Source organism: Corvus kubaryi, unplaced genomic scaffold (genome assembly GCF_017639235.1).
Source record: "Corvus kubaryi isolate FWS band 111438036 unplaced genomic scaffold, C.kubaryi_AGA036_p1.0 37357, whole genome shotgun sequence".
NCBI lineage: Eukaryota > Metazoa > Chordata > Aves > Passeriformes > Corvidae > Corvus > Corvus kubaryi.
Genome location: NW_024581117.1, coordinates 16,295,731 through 16,312,627, shown reverse-complemented (window position 1 = coordinate 16,312,627; position 16,897 = coordinate 16,295,731). Strand labels below are relative to the sequence as shown.

The window sequence follows — 16,897 nt, the reverse complement described above, 5'->3', positions numbered from 1 at the left end:
CCAAGCCTGCTGTGATAAAAATATTATTCCTGGTGTAAACAAGACTCAGGTGGAAGACACAGAATGAGTCACGATACTGGGGAGGACAAACATGGGGTAACAGAGAAATGGAACTCACCGGTGGTCCAGGCCTGCCGTCTAAACCTGAAGCACCCTGAACAGACAGGGAGGGTTCACAAAAACAAGGCAGAGGAGAGGGGAGGAGGGTGAGGGGAAAGGAGAGGGGAGGGGAGAGGTGAGTAAAGCAGTGACTTGAGACAAACATATGCTTGCAATTAACAAAAATTAAGATCTCAAGGACAGATGATGGCACTTACAAGCAAACCAACAAAAACATAGAAACACTGAATACATACAATGTTGACCTGCAACTTTCAGATCCTCTTAAGAGTGCAAATTTCCTTCTCTCAATGCCACCAGGAAAGCTCCTGGGGAAGCAGCTGTTCCGTGACAGGTGGCAAAAAGGACAATGTGACAGTGGAGCTGGAATCTGCATTGCCTTTGTGGCAGGCTGGGCAACACAGGTGAGACACAAGGCTCAGATGCCGGTGGTCACCAAAGCATTTACAAGCAGCACAGAACCATCAGCTGTTCAAGTTGCTACCAAGAAACCCGGGGACTGTTGGTGTGCACTGGGTCAGCTGCAGGCTTGCTCCACTCCACATGCAGTTGTTTGGGGGCTTATGAAACAGGTGGCTCATCTCCCCATGTCACCAGTGCAAATTTACACCAGACTGAGATCAAGTGGCACTTTTCTGTCTGCTTGGCTCTTGCCCTGAATTTCCTCATCCATAAGACCTAAGAGTGGTTCTCCCCAAGGCCCATCAAGCCCAGTGGCTTGTATGACAGTAGTTGGGAGGGAAAGCTGTGGTAGGATGTAAGTACTAAATACTGAGTTTTCCTCCACTTGAGCATTACAAACTCCAAGGCTACTGCAGACAATCAGGACTGGAATTCCAGCATGATGTCAAGCCCCAAGTCACAGAAAAAGGCAGCAGATCCAGCTTCAGCATTTTACAGTCTGAAATATTTCAGAACCTGCGTGGCACTGCATTTAGTTTGACAGGCTGAAGACACGTTGGATCAGGCTCGGAAATCTTATGAAGAGAGTTCAGTGGCTCTGAAAAAGGATATAAGTTCCACAATATCTGATCTTACTGGCTGTGCTTCCTGGTTGGCCAGCCAATATTGCTGATCCAAATATAAACCATGTCTAAGAGGACACTTCTGGGCCAGTCTTCCCACCTCCACAGCTCAGGAAGAGTGATGGGAAAAGCCAAGGCACCTTTGGACCCCCATGGGGCTCACTAGTGTAGGAGAAGCAACTAGCACATTCCCTGCCCCGAAGATGAGTTGTTGGGATAACTGTTGAGGCATCTTCTGCTCAGACTGTCACAAGGACATCCCTCCCCTGTCCAGATACCCCACAATAAGGAATAACCACTTACACAGAAAACTTCCATTTGCATTTCTCAGGGGACTGGGTTCTGACTTCTCACTGCTTCACTGAGGCACAATCCCACACCCTTTGAGCCTTCCAAAAGCACCACTTTCTCCCCCCTGGCTCTGCCTGGAGCCCCAGGGAATGTACTCATGCTGGGCTCACTTAAGCACCTAGAGTTAGAGGGGATTCATCCAAGCTCTAGAAGGGAACTACTGTTCAGCACAAGTAAAGGAGGAAAACATTTTACAAAGACACGCACATTTCAGCCAAAGTCAGGGACAAGGGATCTGGGTGGTCAAACACAGGACAAGAAAGCCACACAGTACATGAGATGCACTCTGCAGTGTTCGTTCCAGGCAGAACATTTGGCAAAGGCAGAAGGTCTGCTGTGCCACCAGTGCTTTTTATGATATGAGAGAAGTTGGGGGCTGTGGAACAACTGGGTGGGACTAAGTTACCACCAACTCATCATCAGGTTTGTATCTAAAGCTCCTGCAACTTCTCTGTAATACATTGTGCCCCAATTCCTCTCACTAAGCCAAGCAGTGCACTAACACCAGGTTAACGGGACCGACTTCACACACAGCAGGGACACGCTGGCTCAGGAGGAGCACTGATGCCATGGCAGAAGTGACAGGAATGTTCCAGCTATCCAAGAAGCTGGTTGCATTAACAACAACCACACTTTGTACAAAGCTTAGCCCAGGAGACAAATGGCTGGGGAAGGCATCTCCAGCTTCTGTTTCTGGTCTTGTCCTGAGGTGCAGAGAACATCCAGGAAAGCTACTGCTTGTTTTTCCCAGTCCTGCCAGAAGCAGGAGGAAATAAAGTGATCACTGATCTATTCAACAGATCTAGAAGTTGAAGGCTGTGTACAGAAATTGAGACTTTGAGTTTAAAAAGCAAAGGCACAGTTATTTATAGACCATCTCTTTCTCTGACTTTACATACCAAATCCCCACGTGCGTCTCCTATTGAGGGATCTTTTTACAGCTGATATTAAGTTTGGCTCACAAAGTGCTGCTTGCTTCCTGGATACTTACGGGTAATCCCAGTGGCCCTCTGTCTCCTTTTTCACCCTGGGCACCCTTCTCTCCTTTCACTCCATCAATCCCTGCTTCCCCCTAAAGGAAGGATGAAGCAGAAAATAAACCCACCATAACAGCACTTACATAACAAACATTTCTCCCTTCAGAAGAGGCAGCAGAGTAATGCTTTAGCCCAATTCTCAGCCTAAGCTGAAGAAAACCACTGTCAAATTACCCCTGTGTGAGCACCTGTTTTAACTCAGTGGCAATAAGAGGAGACTCAGGCCCTGTGGGTAAAGATGTTCAGAGCTCACTATAGTGCTGCTCTCCCTGCTCTTGTTTCTGTATATAAATATAAATAACCAGAAGTTATCTGATGCAGTGGGATTACACTTTAAGATGTGGATCCACTGGAAGCGAATGACAGGTATGTACAAGCTTTGAAGAAAAATCATACAGAAATGATGTTTGGAAAGACTTTTGTAAATGCTAAGGCATCAGTTTCAACACTTCAGAAAAAAATAATTTCAGCTTTCCTTTACCAATTGTATTTTTTAAATTCTGTATTATAAACTATGAAGCAATATTAAACAAAATACTCCTTTTTCTTAAATTCAAAATGTAACCCAAAGCTTTCCCACCCCCCCATTCCTGTTCATAAGGCCTTTTAAAACATACCCATCATTTTTAGCACCCAAACAGTGCTGGTGGCCAAATATTAAGGATAATCAGAAGAACTAAAACACTTTGCACATTTTCCAATCTTTGCCCAGAATGTCACCAGAAAGATGCAGCTCTCCTTGTACGTTTACACTCAACTGTTTTTTGTCCCAAAATGAGAGCCGCTAATCCATTTTCTTCAAGAAAATATCCAGAAGGATTTATCCTCTTACCAACATGGAAGAAAAGTACCACCTGAACACGAGGAAGCTGTTACTAAAGGGAATTCTAGCACCTTGGACAATTTCAGTCACATTTCAGTACGTAATGTTTTGTACCCTTACCTTGGGTCCTGGAACACCCTGAAGACCCTGTATTTGGGATGAGAAACAAGATATAAGTAATGTTTCAGGATGGGCTTTAAGCTCCAGGTATCCCAGTTAAGCCTGCAGTACAAAGGTTTTGCTTTCTGGAGCAGAAACACTCAGCCCAAAAGCCTCTTCATTTGTGTAATGGGCACTTCATGTACTGTTTTCATCTCTAACGAGGAGCCTCTTGCCAAGCACACCCTGGCAGGGGGCCAGGTGTGCTATTAAGACAATTTCTGCAGTTGATCCCTTTAATCCCATCCTGCTACTGTCTTCCTTTCAGCTCAGACTAACATAACCTTTTTTCTTTGCCCTCCCAGCCCACTGTAGCTCTGACCTACTCTGGGGGTGGGCTTGGAAGTGATACTAAGCATGTTCCCCTTTCAACACTGCAGTGGTTCTGTCTCCTCCACACAGAATCCTCCCCAGCCACAGCCTGCTCTAATCCCATTCCCAGTGCCTTGCTCCTCAGGTGTATCACTCAAACTTACTGGAGGTCCTGGAGGGCCTTGGGGTCCAGGGGGCCCAGATATCTAGAAAGCAATGCAAGAGGAGTCACCATCAATGTGCTGCCCTCAGGGGCAAAGTGGGGCTGCTCAGAGGGGAGACAGGACACAGGGTGCAGCAGAGCTCTTCCACCAGGCTGGGAAACCTAGACTCCCCCTAAGGACTGCATTAGGAAGCAGCAGCAATCCCAGACAGAGTAGCTGGGAAGCAGCAGCAGGACTCTGCGGAAGGTTATGCAGCAGTTGCCAATATCTAAGAGGAGGGAAAGCAGTGAGGTTTTTTCCCAAAGAAAGGTCCACTTCCACTACTCTACCATCATTCCTACAAGGACCTATAGGGTCAAGGAATAGAAGAGAGGAAAGAAGGCATCTGGCTCCACATGTGTCAATAGCCTGTGGGACTCCTTGCTGCAAGCCATTCCAAAGCTAGGGGTGAGCTTTGAGGGGAGAATGGGCAAATTCAAGAACTCTAGAATCTACTGAAAAACAAAAAAGAAAATACATAGTATATATACACATGCAAATAATTGCTAGGAAATCCATTTACTGCAAATACTAGGGAAAATATTTGTTATGCTTTCCAAGCTCTTCTCTTCTTCCCTAGGCATTCCTTATTGACTAGTGATTGTAAGATAGGTTGTTCTTGTGTCAGGAAAAGGAGGGCATCAGGAGTCAGAGGTAGCTGGCGATCCAGTCCCACAGCACAAGGCTTGCTGTCCTCAGTGAAGGGGTGTCACCAGAGGGTGGAGGGTGCCTGTTTCCAGCAGCACTGCTGCCAGATTGTCCCTCCCCTACTGCCGAGATCACGAAGGAACACAAGAAAGGTGACCTACCAATTCTCCTGGATTTCCTTTGTCTCCATGCTCCCCAGGCTCACCCTTCTCTCCCTGCACACAACAGCAGAGTCTGTCACCACCGGCTGTGCTCTGGAGTCTCCCTCCATTGAAGCTGCCTGTGAACCACCCATTGCTGGCAAGCAGCAGCTCCCCCGGGAGAAGTGGGAACAGACCATGTGGTTCATATTCCCTGCCTACTGCTGGAGGCCTGACGGACATTGTGACACCTAACAAAGGGGTAGGGCTCTGAGGCTCCAGGGCACTCAGCATTTTGGAAAACAAGCCCTTGTATGCTGCTCTACGCTATTTTCTCTTTACCAAGCAGGAAAGAGCAGCCTGTCTTTTCCATTCTTACTGTCAATCCTGGAAGTCCAATAGGACCTGGCAATCCTGATGGTCCTGGTATCCCTTGGTCACCTCGTTCGCCTTTCTCTCCAGTGGGGCCATCTAGACCCTATAGATCAAGAAAGATTTGTGGAGTTTTTGCATGACTAAGTCAGGTAGACATACAAGACATCACTGCAAGAGCCAAGACTAGCTCTGGTCATCCCAAGAGTACTCTGAAAACCCTGGGCATCCACCAGGTATCCAGGGAAATGCAGGGCATCACTAGTATTGAAAGTGGAGGTACAAATGGCTGAACATCCTCCTGTCACTACAGATGTACCAGTTCCCAGAGTGGGGATGGGGTACTGCTTTCCTGCCTCCAAGTTCTGCTCAGGGTTATGCAGTTTGCTGGAGTCCATGCTAGGAACCACTCCCCACAGCCAGCTGTTGAGACACCAGGAGTTTCATCCTGGTAATCTCAGAGAGAGGCAGGAAGCTGTTGCATAAAACCCCCTTGAGCAGTGCTGGGGACACAGAAGCAGTGACAGACTGAAGCTGGGAGGCTGGGCACTCTGCCCCAGTTAGTGGCCAGGTTGTGAGGGGTTACCCCATGCAGCTGCCCTCCCAGGAGGGGGTGTGGTGGTGCCTCAGCCTCCCAGCTCACGGTCAGGCCTGCTCACTTCCAGCAGCGTTTCAGTGCCAGCAAGACACCAGGCAGCAAGCTGAGGAACGGACATGGTGCCCACAGAGCAAGGCAGGCACCTGGGGACAGCCACTCCAGCAAGAGGACATCATGTGCCAGGAAGCCAGGACCTCCCATATTGTGACACTTCACGCAGCAACACCCACCTTGCAGGGGCGCTCAGGTATCCAAGGAGTCCTGGGGCCTTGCCCCAAAACCTGGGTGGCCACCAGTACTCAGAGAGGTTTTGATTTACTCACCGGTGAGCCCGCTTGTCCTGGCTCTCCCTTATCGCCCTTTTCTCCTCTGACCCCGATATGGCCTGGCTCTCCCTTCATTCCAGGAGGTCCATCCTTTCCTGGCAGTCCGTGAGGGCCAGGGGGGCCCATTTCTCCAGGCTTGCCACGTGGTCCCTAAATGAAATTTGCACAACATAAAGTGAAACATTTACAGATCAGAGTAAGGCTACTCCTGCCTGGCCCAGAGCCTCTTGCACTGCTCATCCTTTCCCTCATGGTTATGCCCTTTGGAGACAGGACAAAGTAGCATTGCCATGACAAATGTTAGGACATTGATAAACCATTAGTGCTCCTTTTTGTGAAGCAAAACACTTTTTTCCCTGTGGGAAAAGCAACCGTGCAATGTCAGTGACAGAAATGACTCCAGGTAAGACCTCTGAAGGGAGGAGCATCGTGCCTCACCTTTTCTCCATCGTGGCCTGGAGGACCTGGCAACCCAATTTCACCCTGAAACACAGAATCATTACTTTGTCAGTTTGAAAGCAGCTATTCTGACTCCTCCTGTGGGGCACTGTGATGAAGAAGGGCAGGCATTGCAGAAACAGCCTGCATGGACCACTCACAGGGAAAAAAAAGCATGAAAAATCCAGGGTTTTTTCTGTAATCAAAAAAAAAAAGCATGGAAACCCCTGTTTTTTTCTGTATTCATAGAATTAAAAAAAAAAAAACAAAACAGAAAGACCAACATGGAAACCCCTGTTGAAACATTACATTATGTGACTGCCTGAGAATTTTCCCAGTCTTGTTGATCCTGACTGCCAGCTCACAGCCCCAGTGCTGTAATATAGTCCCCAACCAACACAACCCCTCAGTTTGGTTCCCACAAGCTGCTTCCTGAAGGGGAGGGCAAGTAGAAAGGAACCTTCATCTCTAAGATTAGGCATTATCATTGTGGGAAAAGAGATTTTCAGGATATTGTGTGTGAGGAGGAGTGGCAGAGGCCAGCAGGACAGTCTGATAGTGCTGGACAGGAAGTATGGGAGATCTGGGAAGAGTCGTGGGTGGAAATTTTGCCTGAGGTCTGCAAGTGCTGAACTGAGACAGTACCTTCTGTCCTGGTGGCCCTGGAGGTCCAGCCACCCCTGGACGTCCTGGGGGTCCCTAGATAAAGAAAAAAATTATTTTCATATTTTCAACACCGTTTGTGTTTTGAAACCAAACACCTCTCCTGAGTTTAAGGGGAAATCACTAAGGAATATTTCAAGGGATTCCTAAAATCATATTTTGTTGGCAAGATGAACAATGGAGAGCCCTGAGAGTTGCTCATCCCTGCTCTTTCTGAGCACTCCCTGTTCTAAGCAGCATGTACTACCTCTTAAAGCAGAGCGATGAAAGTCCTGATTAGAATTCAAGTGCCCAAGATCAGAAGGCAAGATGAGCTCTTCTTTCAGCTGTCAGCTGCCCCAGCTTTAGCTCCCAATGGCAAAGGCGAAGTGTTTTAGCTGCACCTAAATTGTCAGGCCATCTGCTTAGGATGGACACATGGCTACTTGTGTAAAACCCCATAGCAAAGACAGGAACTCACCATCAAGGCCAAAGTTCGTATTTCCTAGGAAAAAGAAGTGAAAAAAATAAAATTAAAATAAAAAAAGAAAACAGCCTCTGGAAAACTAAGCTTTTTCCTGGAGACAGCTTATTCTCCACTAATGTAACACTGGCCCAAATGAGCACGGAGCCTACAAAATTAGTAAGAGAAAAAAACCAAACAAACAATAACCACACTCTGAGTCCCACAGAGCTGTTATTCTACAATTTCTCCTTTTTCCCAGTGGAACCCAGGCCAGCCCGGAGCTGGGCACAGCCACCCATTCACTGCACTTCATCTGCACATGCTTGCAAGGAAGCTTTGGTGACTTTATTCACCACCCACCCCACGCCATGGGCCACTCCCAAGGGGGTTCATGTGACCTCTCTGTCAACCAGTATGGATACATCAGCCCAGCCAGGTGCGCAGGTATTTACCAAAACACTACAGGCAGGGAGCTGTGGGATGAAGGGGACTATGGCACAACCAAGTGCTTCCCTTTGCGGCTGGCGCAGAGGAAGCAGATCTACATTGTTCACAGCTGTCTGTGCCCCTGGGAAACAGTAAAGCACCCAGCAGTCACCTCACAGGACAGGAGGGCAGCTGCTCACCTGGAGAGCTTCACTGATGTTCCCATCATAGTCCATAATTTCATCCTTCCCAGGCTCTCCTTTGGGGCCCTGAAAAATACCAGGTTTTTAGCCAGGGGCTGGGATTGCCCTTCCCTTGGGGTGCTCGGAGCTGTGGCTCACTCTGAAAAAAGGGACTCAGAAGGGTCCATTTCATAAGTGTCCAGTTTTTCATTTATTAAAGAAAGCCTCTGCAATGCAGGAAATTCTACAGAATTGTAGCCAGCCCAGCTCAGATCACCATGTCGTGACCATCAAAGCTGGCAGTCTGGAAAGAGGTGAAGTTGAGGCCAGAAGCCAGGAACTGGATTGTTTGACCAACCCATGAACATGCACCAACCCTCTTGTTGCTCTTTTCTCATAGGTCAAGGGCCTGAGTCCAGACTGGGATGTCCAAACCCACCTCCTCCTATGAATGAGCCACTCTGAGATGGCTTGGGAGACTTTGTTTCCTCTAACGTGGGGGTGAGGGTTTGGAGTGGAGAAATAGCCTGTCGCAAACTTAGCCACTGCCCAGCTATGAGCACAGTGACAGCAAGACCCAATCTGGACTGTCAGTGTGGTCCCACTATCCTTAGACCCCTCTGACGGGCCAAAACTCTTTGTTAGTGGAGGAACACCTACCCTTGGGCCCATGGGTCCCTGGTCTCCCGGTGAACCACGTTCCCCCTGAAACAGGAAGATCACAATTTTAGCAAAGCCTGTCCCTACACTTGCATGAACTCCAGGAATCATCCTCTGCTGGTTCTCTGAAACAGTCTGGGCTAGACAGCTTGATTTAAAATTCTCCTTTTCAGCTAAGTTTTGTACACATAGGAACAAATCTGCAGCTACTGAACCTCGGAACCTGGAGGTGGGTTGTGCAGAAGCACCCCATACCTTTTCTCCCTGTGATCCTGCAGCACCAGGCTGACCAATGTCACCAGCTTCTCCCTGACAGGAAGAGAAAGGGAAAGGGATGGGTCTGTATTGTGTTGAGAGGATGCAACTCCACTGCTGGCTTCTCACTTCCACAAAGAAGAACTACAGAACTGCACCATCCAAGCACCCCTCCTGTGCCACCTTCTCCTCAGGTAGCCCAAATCTCCTGCCACAACTGCCCACCACTCACCCTTCTGTTCCACCCAGGGCAGAGGGAGTGTTCAGACTGGTTTCTCACAGAGCCTAGAGGGGAGTAATTTGAGAACAAGAAGGGCATTTTCCTTCCAAAAACAGTTCACAAATTCTCTCACCTGCAGCATATGGAACAACAGTACTAAAACACTCTGTAGAACCTGATATCCCTCCAGCAGGTAATCACAGGTGGGCACAGATGAATACAACCTTTGCTCCTTCCTATACACCTTGTGCTGGGCACAGTCCCTCAAAACACACAACTCCGTGAAGGAAAAATCACTCACCTTTGGTCCAGGGGGTCCAGGCAGACCTGGAGGGCCAGGTTCTCCTTTAGCTCCCACCAAGGCATTCTCAGCAATTCCCTTCTCTCCCTGTTTGCAAAGAAGGGTAAGCCATATGTCTCAGCTCAGACTCTGCATCTCTGTAATTTCATTTGCCAAAATACTGGCTTAGAGAGACGTGGCCCAAAACAAGGTCCATCAGCTGGACTCTTGATAGCCCAGAGAGGCACTGCTCCAGGAGCAGCAGCTGGCCAGGAACAGGACAGTACGGTCCTGCCTGAGGGTCCTTGTGTAGCCCTGCCAGCAGCCACAGCCACGCTCATCCCTTCAGCTGCAGCACGGCACTTACTCCCCAGGGCAACACAAGGCTGCCTGTGGACAAACCTCATCCCCCAGCCTCCCTTTGAACACTGTGTTCTTCTATTGTTGAAACTGAGCTAATTAAACCACCTGATGATGGCTTCTTTTGGAATGTCTCCCTCTGGAGCTGTAATCATCAGCCACTCAGCCCTGCACACCATGAGCACATAATAAGGCAGTAACAGGAAAGCTTTGTCACTGAACCCTCATCCCTTCCTGAAATGGCCACTGGCATTCACTGCACTGTCCCCTTTCCCAAAGAAAAAGCAAGTCTGATTTGAAAGGTGTGATTTCTATCTGAAAATCTCAGATAAATCAGAGAAAAAGCCAGTTTTAGGGCTTATCTTTTTGTGACCTGCCTTGGGTCTCTCTGAGCACAAAGCTACTCCTCCAATTCACAGCACAGTAGTGCAGCTCCCCAAAAGCCCCTCTTCTCATCACCCATGGGTCTTGGAACAGGAAGGAAGCTGAAATGCCATGTTACATCTGAGGCCATGCTTTTAAAGGGGAACTACTGGAACATGATTCTGTGGTCAATCTCCCCCTCACTACATGAGGGCACACAATTCCTCACAAAGAGGCATCTTTTTGTGTGCCTCCCTCACATCCCTGTCTGGGGATGAGATTCAGCTGAGCAGAACATACTGCCACAGCTAGCAGTGTGTGAGCTGTGCACAGGAGGGAGGGAGGAAAAGGGGTGAGAGTGGCCCCACCCAAAAAGAGAAAAAAAAATAAAATCAGGAAACAGACAAACCTTTGGGCCAGGAAGTCCAGGAAGGCCAGGGTCACCAGCTTGTCCCTTCTCACCCTGTTGGCAAAACAGACATGGTCAAGGCTGACTCTGCAGGCTCTCCATCCTGGAGGAGTAGCAAAAGGGTGAGCTGCTCCTGGTTTCACACTCTCTCTCCTTCCCTAGGGATTTTATTTCGGGCACAGACAAGGCATCCTCCATGAGCAGTACCAGCTCAAGACATTACACGTTTTTGCCCATCCTTTTGACTATCTCTGCACATCACTGCCAGTTCTCTCCAAAGCAAGGTGAGCGGGGCAAGGGATCCAGGGACACCCCTGTGCATCTTCCTTATCCCTCTGGTCTGCTAAACTCTTTTCCCTGTCACTTCTTCTGCACAGGCTTTCCCTGATCCATATACCCACAGAAGCTGTTGCCGAGGGCGAATTTTAGTTGGAGTGCAGGACTTTCTCCATGCCCTGCTCCTCTTCCCTAGCTCCAAATCCCAGACTCATTATGCTCTTAAAAAAACGCAAGCAGTGCAGTGTCTCAGCTGGCAGCCAAGCTCTGTGACACACACTGGTCATGAAAAGCAGTGACAACAGGAGTGGCAAAAATGGCAAAGACAGCAGCTGATGATACAAGATGATGCCTGGTGAGCTGCAGGCTGAGCTGTGTGAGGCACCATGGAGCATGGAGGATGCCACAGGCAGTGAGCAATGGAGAGCATCTGGCATTCCTTTGGTGAAGTGGCTTTGCTCAGCTCACCATGACACCGGGGCTATATTTTGAATATTGGAACTCAATTACTGGTCTTTATGTTGAAGTTAAGTTCTCTTCACACCATTCCATACAGCTGCTAAACCCATGGTTTCCAGGTACAGTGTCCTGTTTGGGAGTCTGCATTTTGCCAGGACAGTGAGAAATACTGGAGGTTTCTGCTACCCTGAAGAAACGTTTCAAACGCATCACCAGGGGAAGGGGTGTTCTTAGCCGCTACCCCCACAGCTCCAAGACTCAGCAACTTGTACAGATTACAGAGAACAATTCAAACCCTCTTTCCCCCCACAGGTGCCCAGCTCTCTCCACAAAGGCTCCTGGAGCCAAGCTACTGGGCTGCAGAGGCTGGTGCTGCTCATCAGAGCTCAAGGGCACGCATCTGACATGCAGGGGACTTGCATCAATGCTCCAGGAACAGACATGCACTGGTGGCTCCCTGGAAAATAATTAACTAGCAGCAATCTTTTTGTCAGGCAATTCTAGAGTGCAGTGCCCCCCTTCTCCAAGGTAATTTGGTTTCCAGCCACCTGTAAGACCCCCCTGTCTGAGCCTTCTTTCCCTGCCAAAGCATGCACATTGCTAAATTAATGCTTCTCTCCCTGGAAAGAGGGAAAACATTTTCAGGACCTCATACCCAATGAAAAGGTTTGGCATTGGGGGTTTTTGTAAAGGTGTAATTCCTATAATAAGGAATAATCCTGTCCCAGGCCTCTGTGAATCCCTGATTCCGCCTTGGTATCCCACTTTTCATTCAAGGACTCTTTTGAATACACATCCATAAGAGCTACTGAAAACATCCTGTGATGCCAGAACTACGGTGCAAAGCAGTGGATTTCTTGAGGAAGGAGGTCAGATTACTGAATCCCTGTTTAGGGTGTTATTTCTGGAGTCAAGAGATGCAGCACTGTCCTTAATCGTTCCCAGGACAAGGCTACATCCCAGGCATCTCATGCTGCCCTGCCTGCCACCAGCCCCCCACCTCCTGCAAGCAGGAACACGCAAACACACTTCACCAAGGGGGCAAGAGCCAGCAAAGGACACATAATCCCCCGCAAGCATGATAATGCAACACACGGAAGCTCCCGGCAGCTCCCGCTCGCAGGGAACACAGCACAGCACTACCAGGACACCCAGCCCAAACACACAATGTCCTACCCGCTGCCCCCTCTTCCCTGGCAAACCTGGGGGGCCCATCCTCCCTGGGACTCCAGGATCTCCCTTCGTGGGGAAAAAAAGAGACAGAGAACATGTCTGTTATATGGCTGTCACATGCTGTAACATAACCCAGCGAGCCTCAAACAAGAGCAGCCAGCTGCTCTGAAACCAAGCCGGCTGCTCCGGGATGGAGAGGCATGGGGCACTCACACACCATGCCTGCCTCAGGAACTCAAACCAGGTCACGCTACACTGAGGTGGGGACACTGTGCAGAGCAGTTCATACACTGCACGGCGGAAGAGCCCTCTGCAGGGACATGGGAAGGCTTCTGGGGGCACAGAAGTATGGGAGGCAGAAAGGGGACAAGGGAAGGGGCAGAGGGAACCTACTTGCTAAGCACAGTGTGCTATGCGTATCTCATGGAGTAGGGAGGAAAGGAGGAAGGCAGCTGGAAGGTTCCCATTGACACAGACACAAGCAGGAGGACGGAAATACTTGCAGTATGGTCCCTCTCTCACTTGGTATCACTGTATCCTACTACCATTTTGCTTAGAGTGGCAGGTGCCACTAGGGCCTGGATTCAGGCACTGGCAAGTACACAGACATTCCTCAGCTCCCTCAGCTGATCAGGAAGGGAAAAATACACAAACCAACCAGAAGTGCAGGCTCAGAGCAAAGCCCTGTGAGAGTACCTTTTCTCCTGGAGTCCCAGGCTCGCCCTGGTGAGAAAGAGACAGGAAAATAAGGTGAAAAACCAGGAGGAGAGAGTACAAATCCTCCTAGGGCTATCAGAGTGGGGAAAACAACATTGATCTATGGGGGCCTTGACCTGGTAAGTAAGGGCATCACAGTGCTTCAGTTGCATATTTTTGTGCCTGAAACTTCTTTTATCTTTACTAGCCAGCTCCCAGACTGCTCTAAGAAACCAGCAGACCTCAGACTCGTGGCTTCTATAGAACAGAGCAACGACCTTGCAGTATGTCAAGATGTTTACCAGACACAGAGGAGCATAGGAAGACAAGACTCATCTGCTGGCACAAAGGAATTTGCCACTCCTTGCTCTGTTTTCACAGGAGAAGAGCAAGGCTGCAGGTGCAGCTGGGGGAGGCTGTGACGGTACTAGTTCACCAGACTCGCTGCCAGGTAGCAGGAGTGAGGCTGGAGACAGGTGTAGCACCTCCGCCAAAGCCACGGCAGTTCTGATATTCCCCTTTAGTGGGAGCTGTCCGACCATTTTCTAGCACCTTGCGTTCTCCCAGCTCCAGCCCGCGTCCAACTCAAGGCATTGCAGCGTAAAACTGACCTTCATCCCTGCGGTGGCCAACCCAGGAGCGCCCTGGCAGAGAGAGGAAAGACAGGAACACCTTGTTTGAAATTAATCGGACATACATTTTTAAAAAAGCAAAACAGTATCAGTCAGGTGAAACTGAAAATGCGAAAATCTTTTCCTTTCCACCACTCAGAAGTAATGCTGTAACACCACACAGCACATGTCTTCATTCCCTGAGCAGTTGTTCACCTGTGGCAGTGGCTCTGGGTTCCAGAAAGCTCTTCCAAAGGCAGGCATCATGAGCACAACCCACTCGAGACAGCTGGATTTCCACCCCCACCCCCACCGCCCCCTGGTTTTAGTCCCGCAAGTGAAGCAAAGGCCAACAAGCAGAACGGGGTCAAATAACTGAGGAATGCAAAAACAGACCAAGGACCAAACCCCCACTTCAAGGCTAGAGCCCAGATACCTCAGCTCAAGCATCCCAAGAAAAGCCAGCTTGTATCCCAGAGCCTTGGAGTATTCCCCCTCATTCTGTTTTTATCACAGAAGACAAACCCTGCAATAAAATGCTTTCAGGAGAGCTCTGAAGCCAGACACCTTAGGGGAGAAAACAGACCTCCGAGCACTGCAATTCAGGTGTCATTCCGCAGTGCAGAGCAAGCCACCACCATGGGACTGCGGAGTCCAGGCTGCCCTGTCATCCGAGACAGGTGCCTCAGAGCCTCAGGAGACAACTGCTCCCACAGGGACTGTCACATTTCCCTTGACAGTTTTTGCTGATGCAAAATGCAGGTTGTCCCCGTCAACCATCCTCTGAAATCTCTGTATACCCTGTGTTAGTATTAGTTAGGCCCTAGTTAGAAAAGGTTCAGTTGAAAAAGCAAATATGGGGGATAAACTAAGGAGGGGGGAGGGAGTGAAGTGGTATTAGAAGTTGGGAAATGTGAGGGGTTGGGATGTAGTACATGAGGCAGTGAGGAGGACTGGGAGCCAAGTTCAAAGTGAAAAGAGTTTGGAAAAGTTCAAACAAGAAGGAGTGGGGAGCCAGAGAGCAGCAGGATCATACCTCTCAGCTTTCTGAAACAGAAATCGGGGACAAAAGCTAAAAAACACAAGGACAGAAGATGGAGATCAGGGATTCTATGCAATAAATGGGGGGGAAAAAGCATTCCAGATTGTCTCAGGATCAGTAGGTTTTAGTGAATACAGGCTAGAGTTATGAAAGGGATAACATGCAGTAAGTGGCTTTGGTTAGGCCTTCGTGGTGCCTTGGGATGCCTGTTCCTCATTTTTCAGCCTTCGAACAGCAGTGAACGCAGATCATGTTACTTTTTAGTATTTACCCTCAAAATGCAATCCACAGACATGCAGGGTTGCTCACACACTGACCCTGATTCATCGCTACATTAGTCCAGGTTCACACTTGGGCAGCCCTGCTTATCCCAGCTGGGCTAACACACATCTGCAGCAGTCACCTGGGAACCCAATTTACAAAATGCCAATTCCCTTTACAAACATCAGCAACTGGCTGCTCTCACTGGCATAAAGCATGAAGATCCTGATGTTGCAAGTCAGGATCAGACTGGACATGCCATTTGCTCTGTAAACACTTCTTCCCCACCATCGCCTTCACAAATTAGGCCCTGTATTTTGCAATTTAGAAGCATAAACAATTCAGCTGAGGACAGCCACCAACTAAGAGACACACACACAAATGCCTGTGCATCAGGGGCAGTCGAGTGCTATGGGTGAGATCAGGCAGACAAGCGTCACTCCTCTGGTTACAAGGTACCTTAGAGCCATGTCTTCCTGGCATCCCTGGCATGCCTCTCTCCCCCTGGAAGCAGAGCAAGACACAGAGAAAGACAGCAAGAGACAGGAGATGAGTCCTCCCAGGGCACTGTGAGGAGTGCCCAGGGCACAGGTGATGAGAAACCCTCCCAAGCGAGGTGAGGCACTGTTTTCCCCACCCGACTATCATCAAGTTGACTGCCCTAGCTGGGGCCATTTTCCATCAGCAGCACCTCTCAAGCCTTACAGGACGGACCCCACTGGAGTGCCACAGCCTCTGTATTCTGCTACCACATTCCAGGTTACAGCACGATGTAGGGCACAGGGAGGCATTCAGCCCACAGTGACTATAGAATGAACAAACCTATTTGGAGAAACAGAGAATCCAAGGGTGCTAACAAGTGCTGTTAGCCTGAATTTTGTCTAGTGATAACTGGAAAACAAAACATCTTCGGGCAATCTGCATACTGCTGTCATTTTGTTCTGGGTGTTTAGTCCTTGCTTGGAAGGATATACGTATATGGGGGTTTTTTTAATTAACTTTTTGTAATTACAGCATCCTGTGAACTGTATTTTATAAAACAGCTTCTAATACCATCATATACATGGCCTAATGTGGGCACCTCCTGCCCTACACAGCCTACTTAGCTACCCTATTTTCAGCAGTTAGAAAAGTAAAGCAGTAATTAGGAATACTTTGTACTGGAAAACGTGGATCGCTCTCTCTCTCTCTCTCCTTCCCAATTATGCTCTCTCATTTTTTTTAAGCAAGACCAAGAAGGGAAGGCCAATGCTTTCTGGTGGAACACACCCACCCTGCTTGCAGAGACCATCCCCACAGGGCAGCCCAGCCTGTGACAGTAATTCCCCTTCCCAGAGACTTTTCTGGAAGAACTGTCTGCCTGAAGAGCTGTTGAATTATTTAGCCCTGCAAAAGCAAAGCCCCCTTGGTGAGAGGGAGCACGGTAACCCCCCACAGGGGCAACTCAGAACAACCACCTTATGCCATATTTCCTGACGACGCTGGCACAGCCCCCGGCACCGGCGAGATCCCACAGGCACTAAAGCTAATTAGAGAGGGCAGCAACAAACGTGACACTGCGCCG

General features: G+C 49.0%; 1 protein-coding gene across 8 annotated transcripts in view; it reads right to left on the bottom strand.

The window, feature by feature from the left end:
• COL13A1 (collagen type XIII alpha 1 chain) overlaps window positions 1-16,897 on the bottom strand; it is a 103,199-nt gene that overhangs the window by 15,464 nt on the left and 70,838 nt on the right. For 3 of the 8 annotated variants that reach the window (XM_042033478.1, XM_042033471.1, XM_042033475.1), the window contains exons 21-39: window positions 15,793-15,837; window positions 14,031-14,063; window positions 13,420-13,446; window positions 12,727-12,789; window positions 10,816-10,869; window positions 9,705-9,791; window positions 9,184-9,237; window positions 8,929-8,973; window positions 8,287-8,355; window positions 7,676-7,699; window positions 7,198-7,251; window positions 6,553-6,597; window positions 6,112-6,264; window positions 5,198-5,296; window positions 4,840-4,893; window positions 3,992-4,033; window positions 3,477-3,503; window positions 2,488-2,568; window positions 119-154 (exon numbers count right to left, since the gene is read on the bottom strand). In XM_042033478.1, coding sequence (XP_041889412.1) covers window positions 119-154; window positions 2,488-2,568; window positions 3,477-3,503; window positions 3,992-4,033; window positions 4,840-4,893; window positions 5,198-5,296; window positions 6,112-6,264; window positions 6,553-6,597; window positions 7,198-7,251; window positions 7,676-7,699; window positions 8,287-8,355; window positions 8,929-8,973; window positions 9,184-9,237; window positions 9,705-9,791; window positions 10,816-10,869; window positions 12,727-12,789; window positions 13,420-13,446; window positions 14,031-14,063; window positions 15,793-15,837 — 1,092 coding nt within the window. The remainder of the gene's footprint in view (window positions 1-118; window positions 155-2,487; window positions 2,569-3,476; window positions 3,504-3,991; window positions 4,034-4,839; window positions 4,894-5,197; window positions 5,297-6,111; window positions 6,265-6,552; window positions 6,598-7,197; window positions 7,252-7,675; window positions 7,700-8,286; window positions 8,356-8,928; window positions 8,974-9,183; window positions 9,238-9,704; window positions 9,792-10,815; window positions 10,870-12,726; window positions 12,790-13,419; window positions 13,447-14,030; window positions 14,064-15,792; window positions 15,838-16,897) is intronic. The other 5 variants (XM_042033476.1, XM_042033479.1, XM_042033472.1 and 2 more) reach the window with 4 other exon arrangements.